The 20,377-nt window shown below is 33.2% G+C and overlaps 1 protein-coding gene across 2 annotated transcripts; it reads right to left on the bottom strand.

Moving 5' to 3' along the window:
* Positions 1-12,535: 12,535 nt before the first annotated feature.
* PFD6 (prefoldin 6) lies at positions 12,536-19,375 on the bottom strand. Of its 2 annotated transcripts, XM_086459649.1 has the most exons (6): positions 19,202-19,375; positions 19,003-19,073; positions 18,783-18,907; positions 18,598-18,658; positions 13,115-13,194; positions 12,536-12,771 (listed from the first exon to the last, which is right to left on the bottom strand). In XM_086459649.1, exons 1-5 carry the CDS (start codon positions 19,278-19,280, stop codon positions 13,138-13,140), a joined length of 393 nt encoding a protein of 130 aa, XP_086315775.1. In that variant the 5' UTR covers positions 19,281-19,375; the 3' UTR covers positions 12,536-12,771; positions 13,115-13,137. The 2 variants fall into 2 exon arrangements, with proteins under 2 accessions (XP_086315775.1, XP_086315774.1); XM_086459648.1 differs by lacking the exon at positions 12,536-12,771 and having other exon boundaries at positions 12,904-13,194; positions 19,202-19,367.
* Positions 19,376-20,377: the final 1,002 nt, after the last annotated feature.

The raw sequence follows: 20,377 nt of genomic DNA, 5'->3' as shown, positions 1-20,377 counted from the left end.
GCACGTTTGTCACGTGTGTAATTTTTTTTATTTATTTATAATATTTTAAATATGTAGTTTTAATTATTTCTTGTTTGGAGGTCAAGTGTCAACTGTGGTATAAAAGTTAGAGAGTTTGGTAAAGTTTCACATTCTTGAACCATTGTTTCTTAGTTTTCGGTTCCTTTGAGCCAGGTTTGGGCAAGAAATCTCCATCTCATCTACTAGTTTCTAGACTATATTAACCCTCGACAAGTGACATGTACATGGAGCTTGTGAGTGAAATTTCAAAAAATGTTAGAGGTTAATATGGTCATTCTATATCATTATATGGGTTTGGCTCAGTTGGGTGGGTCCAAGCCAAGCTCGTGAGCTCCGTGAGATACAACGTTTTTGGAAAGTGTGATGTCGTGGACTCTCTCTCTCTCTCTCTCTATTATCACTCATTTGAAAAGAAGGTGAGGTGAGGTGGGGTCACAAGAAGTTGTAGAAAAGTAAGAAATAATCACGAGGGCATGCACGGGACCCATCAGTACGTTAGGGTTTAGAAACCAGAAGAAAAAGTTGCCTATCAACCACTTAAAATAAAATAAAAATAATACTTTAAATATTTTTAAAAAAGTTGTATAATAATGGTGACCGTTATTACCGTTGCTGCTACTCAAACGGTCAAACCAAATCTCACACCAAAGCCTATACAAGTGTAGCTGCTAACCTAAATGTAGGTATGAAACGGTTTCATGTGGTATTGGAATTTCCACCTCTAGTTGCAATTTTATTAAATTTCTATGAAAAATATGATTTTGACTTGATTTTCCCAAGAAAATATTTTCCTAATTCAAGATGATTTTCCCCTTTGACAAGGAAAATATTTTCCTACCCTAAGGATCCTAGAAAAAAATATATATTTTTCTTCCATCTCCAGAAGCTATTGTCTCCCCATTATGGTTTTGAATCTGGATTTTTATTTATTTATTTCATTTTCTTATTTTTGAAGTTTTTCATATTTATGATCGTAAAGAGAAGAAGAAGAAACAAATAAATCTCAAATAAGACGTCTTGTTCACAAATAATACTAAGTACAACACCCTACACTAAAAACCAACTCGATCTTATTGACATTTTCCCACCAAGTACAATAAAACGCCTGGATTTATTAATTTTTCAATGAGATTCAAAAAAAAAAAAAATTTCTAGAAAATGTTTTCTCTACAATCATAGAGACCCTCAATTATCATTGTATAGGGGACATTGAATTCTCCGGCTTCTCATTCTGCAAGAAATATAAAGTGGTCCTCTGAGCGGTGGTCCTCCGCCTAGCTATGGTGGTCCTTTATTTGGCCTCACAAAGGGAACCCAAGGTCTTCTCAATGTTTAGTAAGGTAAGCTTTCGTTTCAAAACTTGTTTATGGTCTCTATCAATGCTAAATCCAAAATTAATTTGTCATCGTTGTATCTCTCATAGATTCGTTGGCATCTTCGGCGTGATTAATTTGCACCACCTATACCGACTTTCAATGCCAATAAGAATCTTCATTTCCATGTGCTAATGTCATGGTCATAGTAATCAAATTCTGATTCGACAATTATTAGGTGGGCCAGTTATCTTAATTTAAATAAATTTGATAAAGTTTTGCAAAAAAAAAAATATATATATATATATATATATATATATATATATATATATATATATATATATATATATATATTCAAAAAAATGAGTGGAGGGATAGAGAAAAATAATCACCATTTTTTTTTTTTTTTTTGTGGTGGGTGGGGGATTAATAATTTGATTAAATAAAATTATCACCAATTTTTTAAAAATAATTGGTAATTATTTTGAAAAAAATTCAGTATTAAATTGCCAATTTTTTGAAATAATTGGAAATTATTTTCAAAAGTTTGTCAAAATTGGCGATGTTGTGGAAGATTACTGGTAACGGTGTGCATTGATGGCTACAAGCAGGTCATTCTGGGCAGTTCATATCTGAATTTTAAAACTCATCAACTTGATAAGATTTTGAGTTGACTCAGCCCTAAATCTCATTCGGACCAACTGGAGGCGACAACTCAGAAATGCAATGATTCAGAAAAACGAAAATTTCACTTTTTATTTTTATTTTTAAATATTTATAAGTTCAATCTATATTTATCTGACTCGCTAAGTGAAATTGTGAATCAATGAGTTGACTTGAATCTGATGGACAGTCCAGTCGAATTTTCTATTTTAAGATGGGTTTTTAGTATGTTACGTAGTTCGTCGGTATACATGTTTGAATTAGGTTCGTAGTTCATCATTGTAGATCGAACATGATTCATAGAAATAATTTGAAGACGGTATTTAGAGCATTAATGTCATAAGTTTAATAACACTTGCAAGGCATCTCTAACATTGACCATCAGGGTTAGCTGAGATGGTAAAGGTGACTCGGTGTGCTCCTCAAGTCATACCTTCAAATCCTATATGCCCCTTTACTTGAAAGTGGTTATATTTAATTGTTGAACACGTGTCAGGTGGTTAGTACGTGCGGCCCACCAAAGTAAAAAAAAAATTATCTCTAATATTGACCAAAATCCAAAATGGGGGATATCTCTAATATTGATTAAAATGTCGAAGACGTCTAATATTGAACATAACAACGGATTGTATTTTTTTTTCATCAACTAAGTATGAATTGAATCACGAAATGGCATGCTTTATTCCAATTCGCAATTCGGCATGGTAGGAGTGGATCCAGTAACACGCTTTATACATAGGTGAATTGTAGTGATATATTTTGATGCCACATTTCATTTGATTCTTAATTAGGATTGCCAATTGTTGACAACTATTTACCTCAAAAAATCGATCCGATGGGAAAGGGACACAATTATGAATATAAGAGGGTCACGGGTCGAACTAGGGCACAGTACGTGAACACGTGACACCTAAGAACAGAGATGGATAACACAACACTCAACACAAATAGATAAAAGGGAAATGTTCAGCAACAGACATTTTGGCAAAACATTTTTCAAAACATGGGTTAGAGGTTTTGGAATGGGCTGATTTTTGGTGAGGATGATCTCTACGATGAGGAGATCATCATCACCAAAAATCAGCCCATTCCAAAACTTCTAACCCCATCAAAAATGGTTTACCAAAAATGGACGGTCCACGATTTTTCAACTTGTAAACATGGGACTAGAAGTTTTGGAATGAGCTGATTTTTGGTGAGGATGATTTTTGAAAAATGTTTTGCCAAAATGTTTGTTGCTGAACAGGACCCTAGATAGAATTATAACGAAAATCCAATCGGATAACTTTTGAATAATCTGAAAAATACCTTGAATTCGATTAAAATTGTCAATGTTTATCCTTTTTTCCTTACAGGAAAAATCGAGCCTCCAACATTAATATTTTTTTTTTTTCGAATTTATATCTCTAATTTGTTTTAATTCTTGAAAAGTTGAAGGGATCCATTTTGGTCTCTCATTAGACTTTAAAAGAATCAAATTAAGATATGTTCTTCATTATTCTTCTTCGACACGTGCATGTGAGTCGATGACCCATGCCATAGGCACGGGAATCCGCTAATAATAATAAGACGATATCTTTTTTATTTTAGTTTTGAAAACTAATTAGCATGGTTATAGGAGTCCTGGGATTGTAGTTTTATTAGCTTTGACGAAAATGATTTTGATAATAATAAGTTAAAATGCAAAGTTGAGTATAGTTTTGGTAGATCCTGATTTTGGTGTTGAACTGTTTCTGCTTCACCTTCTATCATTATAATAGTAAAGATTTCTTGATATATATATGGTGCACATAAACTAAGATTTGATCCGATCTAAGATCGAATCTGATTTGGAGCCAAATGTTCGAATCCGATAATAATTAGATCAAGATTGATCCAATCCGAATCCATGCGAACCCTACTAACTTCGCAACACCTAAAACTTATCTTTATCGTTAGTGACGATCCCATCGAATCCAGTCAATCATGTTGAAAATCAGTTCGATCATCATTCGAACACCACTAAATTGATGGATCTCCTCTATCATCCTTCCAATGTTGTGTACCTACTATATAGAGTAGTGGTGGATGTTGGCAAATGTGGATACTCTTCCACTTTCCCAACCCCATCTCTTGATATATATATAGGGTAGGTGTTTTATTGATTAAGGAGAAATGACAAATGGAGAGCGGAAGAGAACAAAAAAAATTCACTTATTTAATAATACTACTTCAAATTTAATTACTTAACTTTTTAATCATTTTCGTACTAGATTATGAGGTTGATAATCCATTAATATTGGTCCCATAGTTGATTATGAGTGATGTTAATGGTTGATAATTACTTGTGTAGTCAATAATTGAGAGAAAGAGTGGGAGAGATTATTTAGAAAATAAATAAATAATACTTTACGTAAATAAAAACAATTTCTTGTTGGAGATTTTCTCTCTCTCTCAATGTCTCCGAAATGCTAAAGATGAGTGGGCCCGGAGTTATTTTCAATATAAATGATTAGTTTATCTTTATTTTTATAATAAACGTTTTTCGAAAATAGTTCTCACTTATTTTGGGGGAGCGGATCCTCTGTAGCGCACTTAGATAGTTAAGTGAGTTTCACGTCAACAACAATACAAGGCACAGGAAAATGGCGCTACAGAGGATCCGTTCCCTTATTTTTGACATAACCAATTCTGTAAAATAGAATCAATTCTACCATAATGATAATCAATCGAATCCTAATAATGCAAAAAAATATTTTTTTAACTAGATCAATTCTAGAGATATAAACAATTGACAAACAAGACCTCAATCATTAATATAACCCTTGGAAAATATATGAAGCTGGTCAGGAGTAATGATAACCCATCTCTAGTGGTTGGTCAGCATAGACACATTTAACGTCCATGGGACCAAATTCACCCAATCAGACCTCCTCAAAGCTGTCCATTTGGGGTCCACCAACTAATGACGTGGCAATTCCTTATTGCATGTATAGAGTGTGGGATTGCCGTGAGTTCTTTCTTATATATGGTCCACACTCTTTGCATATATCTTCAAATCCTCTTTAGTGGTGAGACTTGAACTTATCCTCACACTTTGTGATCAAGATTGAGCCAAAATGGTAATAAAAAAATGAAGTATGGATGTTTGTTTTTGAGTGGGTTCATAACTTCTATCTTGACTTTAAAACACAAAGCTAAAGCTTTTGGTTGATGAATGTGCCTCGTGTTGTTTGAGGTTGCCAAACTTAGAAAAGACAAAGGATGCATCTACATATCCTCATCCAATCTCTTTGGGTAAGGTTGAGAAAAGTTAATGTAGTGGTCCTTCAATCAATGGGAAGAAATGACCATTGATGGAATGTGATTCTTACCCCCATTTAATGCACCTTTTAGATATTAAATTGGGGGTTGATAATATGATTCCATGAACACCTTATATTGTTGTGATAATCATAATCACAATATTTATCGTGTCGATTATCATGCAACTTTTGTAGGGTCCGATATCAAGTTATTGATGGATGGATGAGCAAACGTCACCTGGTTATTGGATCGATATGTGAAGGAAGCAAAAGATTTGTTAATGGATTTCACTTGAGAGATCAGACATGTTTTCAGAGAAGATAATTCAATAGGGGATGCGTTAACATTTCGAACCTCGAAGTAAGAAAAACAAATATATTTTTAATTTTGAAGTCAACTTTCCTATTAAAGCTAAAACATCATTTTAGAGAGATTTTATGAGTTTCCGTACGTATAATTATTAATCCCACTGACTATGTGGTAGCGCACTACTTCAAAGTTGCTTTGGAACGTGTCAAACCAATTGAGTTGTAGGTCTAAGCTCGACTGATTAAATCTCTCAAAGTACTAGTTAGAGATATAGTAGTAGAGATGCCACTTATACTAGTAGAGATGAAGTGTTGTAATAAATGTATTACGATACACTGAATCATATTTATATAAATATTAAGATAAGATTACATTAATTTAATATTAAACTTAAATTAGATGAGAGAATAAATTCATTTGTTTCTATTGTTTTTATATAAATCAAATTAGGATTTCTACAATAATGACATATAGATGATAAATTATAGACTACTGATTTTTGAACTCAACCTAATAGCTAGACTCAAAAACTCATTGAAGTGTCATGTGCATACACAACTGCAGATGGCAGGTCGGTTGTGTATCCCAAGGAACAAAATCTACGGTTCTTTACCCATTCCATGTCGATGAGTTTGGGCTGTTAGGTTGAGTTCAAAAATCAACACCCTAAATTATATTCAATTATTTTTCAAACACTATTGAATTGGTCAAAAAAAAAGCCTAAAAGTCAAAAGTCGAAAGTTATCTAAGCAATCAAAGGTTATCTAAGCAAACGGTGGGCCACACATGCATCACATGTGTCCCAACCTGTAGGTCTTCTTTTTTGAGACTAATTCAACTAATCTAAATGCTCTCATCTTTATCCCTTAGCCTCAGACCACCCCTTGATTCTCTGCCGAAACTAATCATCATCAACTTATTTTTCACCTTCATTTTGAATCTTACAATTTTTACTCCTTCAACCTTCAAATCTCAAGAAAAGATTTGTCAAGATCAAAATTATAAAGAGGACCCTAATTCATTCATAAATTACAAAAAAAAATCCCAATAAATCATAAGTGGGTCCAGACTTTCAAACTAAGCCTATTGACTAGGAATAGGATTTTAAAGTCTTGGGTTTAGTTTTTTGTTAATGAAGCTTGTGATCTAACAAATTCAAGTAATTCATACCAAATATTGGGTGGACTCAATAATCAAAACACTTTGACTTGGGCCCTATGTCAAAATAAATGAGTTATGCAAACAAAAAATCCATAAACCTATCAAAATTGGAGTTAGACCAATTAATTGAAATCTATTAAATTAAAAGAATAATCGAAAATGCAACCATACCCTAAGCCTATAAATATTAAAGCCTAGGTCATTTAGGAGGTTGCTTAATCATTTTCTCTTAGAATACCAACTCTCTCTTTTAATTTCAAAGCTCGACCCGTCAAACATTTTGAAAAACTTGGTCGCATTGTCGGGTATAGATTTATTTTAGTGGTTTAAACTTTTTATTATTATATCATTTATATAAGGAATTGTGATAATCTGACTAGCCCATATGCCACACTCAATCGACTCTCGTGAAGTGATAAGTTTGGAATTCGTAGATTTGAATGTTTTAGGATACACATTTTTATGGGAAAATATAATTTTATATATCAAGATGTACAAATCTACAATTCTCAAACTTATTACATCAGGAGAGTCGATTAAGTGTGCCACGTATAATAATAGTCAGTTTATCACGGTTCTTATATAAATGCAAATTATAAAAAAAAAAAAAATATTTATTTATTTTAAATTTATCCTAAGAAATGACTTGTCTATGTCAAATCATATTTTTAATAGTCAAGTTGGATTCAATGGCTATCATGTAGGTTCCAAGAATACAGAGTTTCCAAAGCATCCATGCTCCATGATCACATCTTAAGTCACCACATCAAATGCCCAATATTGGTAGCTATACCTATGGTACGCACCCCACTAGAGAAACATGTGCCACATCTGCTATGTGTACGGAAGTACGACATTCCAAACTTAATTAATTAAGGATTTTAGCAGAATTGTGTCAAATCTACTGGAAAGGCCATTAGCTCCCATGTGACAAATGTTTGTTCGTAAATGGCAAACTGACTCATCCCCTTCTCTCACTAGATTCAGGTATCAATATATCAATAATTGAAATCTATATCACAGTACACTTATTTTGTTGTTAGGTATCAAAATATATGTATTTGGATTCTTAGAAGTAATAATGGTGTTTGGTAAATTCTTGAATAATCATTTATTTTATAATGCAAATCAAAAAGTAAATTTATTTAATTCATTTTTTTTCACCGACTTTACCAAATAAACTATATGCATCAAATTCCAAACACCCCCCCCCCCTCCCCCAATTCTCTCTTCATTTAATTAATCATTAAGAAAGAATAATTACAGCCAGGTCCATCACCATCTCTTGATCTCTCTAAATCGTTTTCTCTTTACATATTTATAATATATGTATCATGGATTCAAATCTCGGCTTTACCATGCATCTTGTCTCATTCAGAGACGAGACTGAGTTGTCTCGGATGAGATAAATAATTTAACTTGATTTATAATTATTTATTAGTATATATTTATATGCATATATAAATAAGGTAGATTAGAACATTCTTAATCCTAATACTATATTATATTTAGATTATAATCATTTAAATTATAAAAAATAACTATTTTAATTATTTTTTTTAACTATAAAATCTCAATTGACTCTATCGAGATTTATTGACTCAGTCAAGATTTTCAAATTATCATCCGAGTCATCTCGATTAGCAAACAAGGTAGTGTGCGTGACAAATCACATTGGCAACGTAAACTATTCTTTATTAATTATTTATGATTGACTTATTTTTATTTTTGGCTTTAATAATGTGAACATGATCCATAAAAACGGCCCATATGTCTCTCACTTCTATCCCATAGTGTTCCACATATTGATGTACATCAACTATTGTAGTATAGTGAAAATTTTAAAAGACATATAAACAAATGACTAATGATAATCTAACTCGAAAATTTTAACTCAGTCTGTATTCTGTTGACGTGGCAAGTGCACAGAACCATAGATCTTTTTCCTTGAGTATTCCAAAGAAAAATCTATGGTTTTGTACACTTGCCATGTCGATCGAATGAAATTTTTTGAGTCAAAGTATCACGACTCATAACAAATATTTAAAAAAAAAAAAAATGAAGAAGAGAAGATAAGGAAACAATAAAAACGGAAGAAAAAAAAACAAAAAACAAAAAACAAAAAACAAAAAACAAAAAAAAGTTGGCCAATAATCGAATCTTTGGCTAAATGACTAGTGACAACTTTGTAATTTCTTTTTGGTTATATTGGATTGTTTTTTCGAGATATAATGCTATGGATGTTTTTCCAATTTCGTGTCGTATTACATGTATATGATTGAAGAGAAAATGCTTTAAAAAAAATATCATTCTTCTGAAAAAAGTAATCCTAAAGAAATAAATTTTCCCAATAAATACTTCTTAGAAAAATGTGAAAAAGATAGTTTTAAGTTTTGAGGTTGAGGGAAGTTATGATAGAATAAAGTTCGAATTTTCCTACCCTTATGAGAAAACCATTTTTGTGATTGGGGGTGTCGAAGAATATTTTTCGTCCAAGACAAGAAAATGGTTTTTTCACAAAATGTGCAATCACACATTTACAAATCACATTTTATTTTATAAATTAAATAAAGATGAAATTATTACACTGGATTTAAAATTTAAAACTTATTCTTTGATAAATTAATTGTGAAATGCTCTTGTAGAATGCTAATTATAATTTCTAATGAAATAGGAAGTCGTGGTGTAATGTCATCAGTTTGAAAATTTAGGGGGCTATCTTGAATTTTTAACATAATCTGAAGGGATAATTCACAATTACCAAAAAATGTAAGTGAATTATTTTTCCATCTCATATGATAGTAACTAATTGAGTCAACTCCACGAGTTAATGTAATATATTAAAATAATTAAAATACACAAAGAAACTTTTGTTTATCGATAATTCTCGTAATTAAATATGAGGATGATCATTATCAATCTCATAATTGATTATGAGAGGTGATAAGAGTATTTTTTTTTATTATAAATTCTTTCATAATCAATTATTTTAGAATGAAAGGAAAAAAAAAGAATAAATTATTTTAAAAAATGCTGTTTATAAATTATTTTGTACAATGGGCCCCATGTAATCAGGGGTGGAGCTAGTAAGGAGCTGGTGGGGGCAATTGACCCCCGCCGACACAGAACTTTGAGACACCCTTATATTTTCAACTAATTACATGCCCTATTTATCCCCACTCCCTCACCTCTCTCCCCATTTGCCCCCACACCCTCACCTCCCTCCAATTTTTGCCCCCCTTCAATTTTTTGTTGATGACATTGCCTCTTGACCGAGTCTTCTCATATACTAATTGGAAATGACCTAAATATCATTTTCTTCAATTTCTAATTAAAAACTTCTGAATTTCTCCCTAAAACCATTCATCTTCAAGTTATTCAACTATACAACTAACCATAGTTTGCCCCCACTACAAGAAAATCCTGGCTTCGCCCTGCATGTAATCATTGAAGAATCTCATAAAAAGATAATTGAAAAATGACAAAAAATTCTTTGTGGGCTTAAAAATAAGTTAAAATTATCTAGTTGGCAAGAAAAATCAATGAGTGGACAAGAAAATGTGTAAAAATTATCAATCCAAAATCGAATTATTTAGTTATTAAAATTATTATAATTTATTTAATTAAGTACAAATAATAGTTAAAATTTATAAAAATGCTAAAAAATATCACAAATCTTAGAAAAAAAAAAGTGAATAGTGAATAGTGAAAAAAATATGTAAAAAAAATTAGGTAGATTTTTTTTAAAGAGTAGGTAGAAAATTTTTAATATATAATTATAAAAATTAATCTAATTTATTCATTTAAATAATTAATAAAAAATTACAATAAATCAAGAGGAGATGACAAATATTTATTTTGAGAACGGACATTGTGGTCGAACAATAAGAGCAATATAGATCGATAGTCAATCGGACAATAATATATTTTTACACTTGTAACAAGAACGACAAAAGTAAATGAATACCTTTAGAAATGTAATTACAGATGGACTACATTATCAAATTGATAAGGTAGTAATTATATTTTATTTTATTTTTAAATATTACTTACTCATCAAATTCTCAATCTCTTTCTTTCTCAAATTTTAATCCAAAATTATGTTACGTTGTAGAAGAAAAAATGGATAACAAAAAATAACATTATGAAAATATTACCAAACATATTTTTCGAATCAATTTTAATGATTTTATAACATCAAGAGGGAATGGGTCTAAAGCTTTTGGTAGAATGGGTACAACAAATTACAAATTTCTCATACCAATTATTTCAATATTCCTCTTCACATTATTTTTCTAAAATGGAATTATGTATCTCAGATGCTCTATGTAGAATTGAAATGATTTCAATTGTTTTTGTTTTGTTTTTTTTCCCCACAAATCAACTAATCTAACAAGAATGGAAATGATGTGTGAGATAACACATGTTTGGATCCCAATATCTTGTCTTCTACATGCCTATACCTAGCAGAAGGTTCGAATGAGTAAGTGGCGATGGCATCCATAGTAATTGTGACCTGTCCCACAAGCGTGGGAAAGACTTTTTCCATGCCTTCGTACATGGGCAATGATGCAAACTAAGAAAAAAAAAAGTTCAGATAGGCTTAGTAGTGATGGAGACCTTTGCTTTCATTTTTAACTATGATGTTTCCTTATTGGTATCTTATATTTTTTTTAGAGAGCTACTATTGCCACAACATTCCCATTGTAAATCAACAAAAGAATTGCACACTGTTGGTGTAGCGTTAATAAAAGTTGGTGTGGCAGTAGCAACTCTCAAATATATATATATATATATATATATATAAATGGTGAATTAGAAAAAACCCTTCATGTTTTGGTGAATATTTGAGATAGACCCTTGCTTTCAAAGTGTTTTATTTGGGTGGTGTAAGTATATCCTTGGGTTCGAGGCCCATGGGAGCTTGATCCAGCCCCAATATCTATTCTAGTATCTTATATGTATGAAATGTACGGTCAAGCCCGTACGTCTGAGATTGGACCTATACATTTTGCTATTGGGCCTAGTAAGACTATTGGACGAACTGGATCAGGATTTTGTGACCCAATTTGGACAAATTGGCAGCCTTACAAAGGATGACATACCCTTTGACGAAGAAAAAGTAACATAAATGGACTTAAATGCCGTCTCCTTTAGTCAATCTATTAAAGTAGACCAAGGTCAAGAGGGGCATGGCCTCAGTTTAAAAGACACACAGGAGGTATCACAAATATTTGCTAAATCAGAGGGATATTTCTAAATCATCATTTATTGAAGGGAAAATTACTTAATGGACTCTAATATAATGTTTTCTTTCTATAAATGCCGCCCACTGTTTTTAGCAGTAACTTAACATTACCATCCATGTAGTTTTTAAGTTTTTCAACAAAATGCCCAGCACCACCTTGAGACAAGTTTTAAGTTATTCAAATTACCTTTTCTCACTTCTTTTACATTACGTGAGTTTTTCCGCGACACTTGCAGCCGATCATATATAGATTTTGTGAACATCTTTACAATAGAAAATTCGTCAATTTTAAAAATGGCAAAAGTGATGAGTTTGTTGCTTTATTTGTTTCAAAGCAGTGAATTTACCACTTTTACACTCCATGGACATTCACAAATATATCCAAAATGCATATGAAAGACTTAGATTGGAATTTGATTTTTCAAAAAACCAGTGAATTCCTGTCGAAGTCATTTTTTGTGTGCTTAAAATGGCAATTTTGCTACGAAGGTGTTGTGGACTACACTACAATACAAGCAGACATGAGGACCCCTGCTTTGAATCTTGTCATCATCTGAGCAATTTGTTGGTGCACATAACCTTTCAATGTTGCATATTATAGTGTAGTACAGGAGATGGTTATCGGAAACATTCTATTTTAAGTTTCCATCATCTGGCACCTTGAACTACAACTCTAATAACAATTTATTGTCATCATGATGTCTTTGTTGATTTGAACCATCGAGAACTCCCAACTCCAACTCAAACAATGATTCATCATAATATTTAGCACTGCAGGGAGAGCCAGCAGAGATGTGAGTTTGGGGGTTTGGTTAGGTTTTAGGGTTCCAGGTGAAGGTATAGATGAGAACGAAAAAGAGTGAAATGGGAAAAATGGGATTCGTCAATTTTAATGGAGAGATGGGATCAGAAACCATGTCCTTTATGAAGTACTGAAACACCTCAGGCTTTGTCCCGAGTTTAACCATAAAAATTACACATTTCATATTTTGAAAAAAGATTTAGATCTGATGTTCAGTAATGTCAGGACCTTAACCTAATGTATGAACAGGAGAGATGATAGAGGCGTACAAGGAAAATCTCAAAAAGAAAAATAAAAGATATTAATGCTGACCAGTGCACATCCACAAAGGCAGTCTACACCTTCGCTTTTCCAGCCTGGAGGGCTTGCATTTTCTGTTGTAATTTTAAGATCTGAAAGATAACAAAATACAGATTAATCTAATAAATGTGCTTGCTTGAAATAAAATCATACAAATTGTCGCAAATGCTACAGAGATGATACAGAAAGTGGAGAAAAAAAGGGATAAACTAGAGAATGTTCCCTATGTAATTGAACAAGGTCAAAGAAGAGAAATAAGAGAGACTAATTATTAATTATGTAATTGAAAATTTTATGCCAACAAAAAACAGATGTTATAACTATGATGTCTTTTGTAGTTCTATTGGCATTCCACTTGGCACATATGGTCAATACCACCCAAACAAATAAGAAAGTAAAGAAAAGTTCAATCTTAACTACGCCAGACAAACAAAACATGGGGGCATTTGTGTATGATAATGGTGTACCAAAACAAACATGACACAAGTAGGTGAGATGGCAAGCTTATTACTCAAATGATGAGAGCAGTGGCAATGAATTTTTGCTGTGTACTGCAACATGTGGAGTCACCATGAACAAAGAAAAAGACATCTTATTACAACGAAGATAAACCATAATTATCACTTGGGAGTGTCGGCTCGAACTCGACAACTAACTAGACTTGATATGGAGATCACATCATGAGCAAGATCACTATTAATAAATCATGTCTTGTTGATTGCAAATGAATATATTCCTCGATTAATAAGTTGCAAACCCCAATAATAATCAGAGAAAACTACAAAGTAACTAAAGTTTGATAGCAAACTACAATCATGTCATTCGCAGCTATTTCCATTAGCAAAAAATAAATTAAAAGACTACACAGTATATAATTCTTAGCAACAAAAATGCTGCAAGAGATAACATCAACCAAGTCAAGTTTCTAGAGAAACGTATTAACGTGAATCATTTCCACAACTAGGAGTTTCAAAACAATACCTCCCATCTCCATGTAAGTGGTATGTGTTGAACTGAGAATTTGTTTTTGAGTATAATTTCATTCATGAAGGTAAAGAATACAATAGAGACTAACAAGGTGGTTGAGCTGATCAACCCAAAAATTTCCTAACAATCCATCAAAGCTTCCCACCTGAAGATCCCCTTAAAGTCAAGGTATAACTTACACCAAAAAAATAAAATCCCCCAACAAATTCTCCCATTCCTTTCCAACCAAATTCCCCAACAAATGGCAAAAGGAAAAAACCTCTACAAAATGTTCAATCTCCTCGAGAAACAAGATAAGTTCCTACTCTTAAAAAGATAGAAAGTTGTATTCAGAAGAACCTAAGAAATTCTAAAAAGACCAAAGAAATGCCTCCAAAGTGCAGAGGACATCTCAAAGTAGAGTAAAATGTGATCAATGAATTCACCACTGGCTAGACAAAGAGTAAAATAATTGGGTGTCACAAAATCCCGATAAATAAGAAGATCAAGCGTGGGTAATTTATTCAAATTGGCTAACCAAATGAAAAAACGAAACTTAGAAGGGGTTTTAGAATCCCAAATAGTAATTGAAGGAAATTGGTTAGGAAGGTTGTTGAGCTCCGTGAGTGCCTGTGCGAATGAATTAATAGTGAAGTTTGCTCTTTTGGTATAGGTTCACTCCATCCTATCTTCTTCTGTGACATTCAAGTTGGATCTGTCAAGATTGGTCATTAAATCAGCAAGGTCTTGAATTTCCTAATCATTAAAACCTCTCCTAAATCACCAAGGTTCATAAAGTCTGTCGAAGGCAGATTTTTCTTTGAGGAGAAATTAAAGAGACGGGGGGAAGATATTGCAAAGAGTCATGTCCCCGCACCGCCGATCCTCCCAGAATCTAACCATGTTGCCCTTGCCGACTCTATACCGCACCCACCTCTTTAAGTTTGTTAGGATGCTCAAGATACCCCTCCAGACATAGCACCCATATGACGATTTCACCTCCTTGCTTTCACACCCATTCTGCTTCTCACCATACTTAGCCTTAATGATTCTCCTCCACAAGCTAGAATTCTCATTTCCAAAACCTCCACAACCACTTACCCAAAAGGGCTTTATTAGCCACTCTGAACCCTCTAACACCCAACCCCCATCCTTCTTTGGCGTGCAAACCACCTTCCACTTCACAAGATGAATCTTCTTCCCACCATTCTTGTCATGCCACAAGAAATCCCTAATCAATCTTTCCAATCTCACTTCAACCCTTTTAGAATTGAGAATAACGACAAATGGTAAACTGGTATACTTGCCAAAGTACTTTTAATCAAAGTGAGTTTACCTCCACTCTAAAAGTCTTCTTCAAGAAGAACAATCAACTATGGTTTGAAGTTCCCATTGATACATATCAATATGTCCAGAAAGTTCAAAACAATACCTCCATGTAAATGGTACTAGTTTAACTACATGAATTAAAACATCTAAAATGTTGTTTCATGTGTGGAACCCACTACTTATCGTATTTGGTTTGATATCGCAACATTCAAGGGTCAATAACTAAGGATGATATGAGTGAGGAATGCCCTTTTAATCATCTTTCTGCTAATCACTCTTTTGAGGAGGTGGAGATAACTCCCCACATCATCTAAAACTTTTTTTTTTTCGAAGGAAATTTTTACATGGGACTATTTTTACTCTTCCTTCCCACTTATGCAAGAAGCCATTAAAGTGCACAAACAAAAGACAGCCCCCAGATAAGAATTAAACATTTCATTAAGGGACATGTACATAGTATAATCACTTGATTATTTTAGTTGATTACAGATTCCATATTGACGATATCATAACTATAGAGAACCTAGTCAACAACATCAATGGACTATTCTTGTAATTATTTACAAGTACATAAAATACGGTGATTCTTGTCAACTCGAGTACCCAGAATTGAAGACAGCAATAATCATTAAGGCAACGGGAATAATTCTGAAGGAATGATTTAAAAAGGTTCAACAGGAGGAACTCTGAAGAAGCTCTGATATTTAACTGAAGAACAAGTCACATTTCCTTTTCTTACTCCTCCAATTGATGGAAGCTAGCGTTAGAATTTGATACCAAGATATATTTAGGTTTGAAAACCAAAGATTCAATTAGGAATGGGGTTGGATTCTAGCCCATTAAAAATAGAGAATTGTCAACCATCAAAATGCTAAAGTTGAAATTTCAGTGCAGTTAGGGTTGACTAGGACTCGAAGGACTGTTCCTTTGTATGCTTCATGATTTTAATGGTTCCTGAATGGATAGGTTAATAGCACTGAAATTTATAACGATCAATTAGAAGAAAGATAGGAAAAAAGAAGAAGATAAAGACTAGGCACCTCTGAAAAAAGAAGAAAAGATTTTTATGGGTTGACTTGACTTTTAGGTTCTTTGAACCTCTTATCCTTTTCCATCAAAGATACTTGGATTTCTTTCTTCCATACAAAATCTAACAACCCGCAAATGGAATCCACTTCCAAAGTATCTAGAAGACAAAACAAAGGTGTACCAACTTCGAAATATATCCATAACTAACCTTGGCATAATCCAACTTATCTCAAACTATGAGAAGAAAGAAACCCACATTTCCTTGGCAAATCCAAAGAAGCAACTTGAGCAAATAATGCACTTTGGATGGGAACTTTAAATCCCGGTTTTTTTTTTTCGAAGAATGACAATCCCTCGTAGAAATAAAAAATGAAATGGTTGTAATAGCTTAAAAAAAAATATTTTCACATATGGAGTGAGGCAAACGCTGTTGCGGATGTTCTTGCAAACACAGCAGTCCACAATTGCTACTCTTGTCATTTCACCAACTCAGAAAGCCTTCATTTGAATGCTAGAAATTGTTATGTGGGAGACAAGCACCTCCTCCCACAAACAAGACTTGTAAAGTAACTAGGTTTATCCCATGTACACATTTGTTTAGTAATACAAATCTCTTGTTTTCTTAGCCGGATAAAAAAAAAAAAGAAGCTTATAAAAATTTATTATAATACTTTTTTTTTTGAAAAGTATAATATATTGCTGAAAGGGGAAACAGGAAACAAAGAGGCCGAGAGAGCCTCACAAAGAACAACAAAGGAAAGAAAAACACAACATTAGTGATTACATAACAAGTTCCATCTGCAAACAAAATCATCAAAAGTAATCCCCGCGAATTCTATGTTTTGCTTGGACCAAAGGTATAGAAGGCCCAAGATCTCCAAAAAACCTGAATGAGAGCTACTAGACTTATTGTTGAACACCTTGTTATTTCTCTCGTTCCAAACCCCCCAAGCTATAGCCGCTGGAAGTAAAGCCCACAGGAACCGTTTTCTGGTGTGGAAAGTATTTATTATAATACTTGAAAAAAAATATTTGTAACTACCATCATAATAACTTTTTTACCCTATCATGGCCCTTTGAGGATGCAGCCATATAAGCTTGTCATGGTGGGTTTGCAGATGATGAGTTGATTAGATGCCTAAGCCTACTCTTTTGTCCCTAGACCCATATAAGAACTTGGGTTTTTCACAAGGTAACTAGAGGATAATGGCACTAGGACTGTCTACTTTCTTAACAACTACATACGCACATAGGAAAGCTATAACCCCAAAAATAGGGTTTTTCTCAAAAATGATCCATGCCAAAAATTTATTTCTAAATTCCTTCAATACTAATTTGCATGCAAGTTTATTTTCCGCTTCTTCAATATTTCCATGAAACAAAGCAAGGGAAAAAAGATAAACAAGAATGACCAAAAATAAGTCTACCTAGATATCCTATTTCCAAATCATCCAACCAAACTACTCCTAGAGAAGCCTACACCTTCAAGTCAGCATGTTCTAGGTTAGATCTGTTTTCTTTCTTTCCCATTTGGAGCTTTGCCCCATTCCTTTCTGCTCACTTTTCGTTCGAGGTAAATAGTGCATGATAATCGTGAAGCCAACAACCAAATTAATAAAATATAAGTTACCTGAATTAGATGGTTTGGGCCATTCTATTTGCACCCATGAGGTATGCTCAGTGCACCCACTTACCTCTGTACACATCCCACCCCCAAAATGTGTTTTAAGTAGGTGCAAATAGTCTGGCCCTTTTGCAAGATATGTATGATTCAATTGAGAAACATCAACAATAATAACCCATGAGACAAATTTGGAAGACCCCCCCCCCCCCCTTACTTTTGATATATCGTTGCTTCTCTTAGTAAAAAAGACAGAACTGCTTTGATAATAACAATGGCCAATGTTGCATTAAATAAGGGCTAATCAATCTACTCACTAAGAATTATTTTCATCAAATTCTACGCGCTATCCTATTTCTCAATTCAACTCTACCTCAAGTGTCTTTTCACTAGGAACTCATTTATGGCGAAACACCACATTTGTTTTGATGTTTGAATAACTCTGAATGTGTCTAAAACATTCATCGTTAAAAAAAAAACAAAAATGACATATATTTATCATTTTAAGATGAGAATGTAATAGAAGATTTCATTGTGTAGATGAACGAACCGATTCTTTCTTGCCATTTTGTTTATCCTCTAAATCTTGAAGAGTCCCATCAAGGCGTTTCCTATTTCAATTCAGAAATACATAAATAAATAATAAATCACACACTTTGAATCCATACATGACTCTTATCAAATCGTGATCTCAAGTACAACTTGAACAAGGAGACCATATTGATAGAAACTTACAACTCGGCCGAAATGTATTCGATTCTCTTGCGCACATTGGCGTTCGCCTCTGCCAAGTCCTGCTTCACAAGGACTGGACCGATCAACTTGAACACGTTTGCATCATCGTTCAACAGATCCAACTCCTGCAACATAAAATTAAAAAATAAAAATAAAAATTTAAGAAACATAATTTGAATGAGGGATCATAAAATTGAGGAAAAAATTAAACAAAAATTACCTTGAGGACCAGTTCGTTTTCGCCGAGCTGGATCGTGTACTTCTTTCTGACTTGGTGATTCTTCGAAATGTCTGGAAAAAAATTATGATTTAGGGTTTATTGTGAGATGAAGACGAAGAGTTGAAAGCTAGGGTTAGGGTGGTTTCATGAGCACAGAGGAAGAACTGTATATAATAAAGAGAAGTTTAAAGAGATGAACCTTTTTGGAGTTTGCTGAGGTCGTTGGCTTTGGTCTCCAGCTCGTGCTGTAGTTCACGAACCATTGAAGACGAACTCATTTCTTCTTCTTTGTTGCCCGAGTTGACTGTAACAGATTAAGTAGCTCAATTTATATTCACTTTAATTTCTAATCACATATCAACTTTTGCTTATAACACGCCACTACACATAAACTAATGTAGGACTGTCAACTGATGCTTATCGATTCGGATACACCAATAGAGACCTAGACATGATGACCAAGAAATAAAAAAACATAACGATGATAACATAGAAGTCTCTTTTAAGCCAACACATTACGAAATCATTTTCCTAATAGTAATTGTTGTTACATTATATATGCCATATGAAATCATTTTCTGAGGGAATGAGGAATCAATATTCTCTTGAAAGTGAAGTTCTTGCTCCGACCGAACCCCAAATAATAAAAGTTGATTTCCTTATGATTGCCCAACTCCAAGGGAACCAAACAACAAAAAAGTTGATTTTCCACACAATTTTCCATATTCGAAAAAAAATAAAAATGCCGAGCAATCATTTGCCACGTAAATGATTTTCCAGAAAAATGTGATCAGAACCTTGTGTTGATGCCAGATGCCACTACACATCTATCATCTTTCATACCATCAGGAATTACGTTTCAGAAAATATATTTCCCAAATAAAAGAAAATTGTAGGAAAACATGTCAAATATCATTTGATTAGTAGATTAGAAAACAAATAATTACATAAATTGGAATGTCAAGGTTGTCTTATTGGATCAATTCTTAAGATCATCTTCTTGTGCCTGATGCCAGTATTTCTTGAGTAAGATACAAATCACAACCATCAAATATGCGGATTTAAGAAGAGAGTATTGTTTAAAAAGAATCCCGTTTATATGCAGTAGAAATGGTCTTTGTGGTCTTTACGGAGTTTAAAATAGAGATTGACTAGCCTTACTAACTAGTAAGGATTCCACCCTCACTAAGGATCCTTCGGCTCAACATTTGAGATAGGTATTGAGGTGGACAAGGCAAAGGTGTGTATAATTGCCAAACTACCACCTCCAAAAATGGTGAAGGAAATGAGATCATTTCTAAGTCATGAAGGGTCCTACCAAAGATTCATCAAAGATTTTGAGAAGACTTCAAAACCTTTGTGATTTTTTAGTCAA

Source organism: Akebia trifoliata, chromosome 11 (assembly GCF_017979445.1).
Source record: "Akebia trifoliata isolate Shusen 1 chromosome 11, ASM1797944v1, whole genome shotgun sequence".
Taxonomy (NCBI): domain Eukaryota; kingdom Viridiplantae; phylum Streptophyta; class Magnoliopsida; order Ranunculales; family Lardizabalaceae; genus Akebia; species Akebia trifoliata.
Note: the sequence above shows the minus strand (reverse complement) of the source record. Positions and strands in the feature narration are given on the sequence as shown.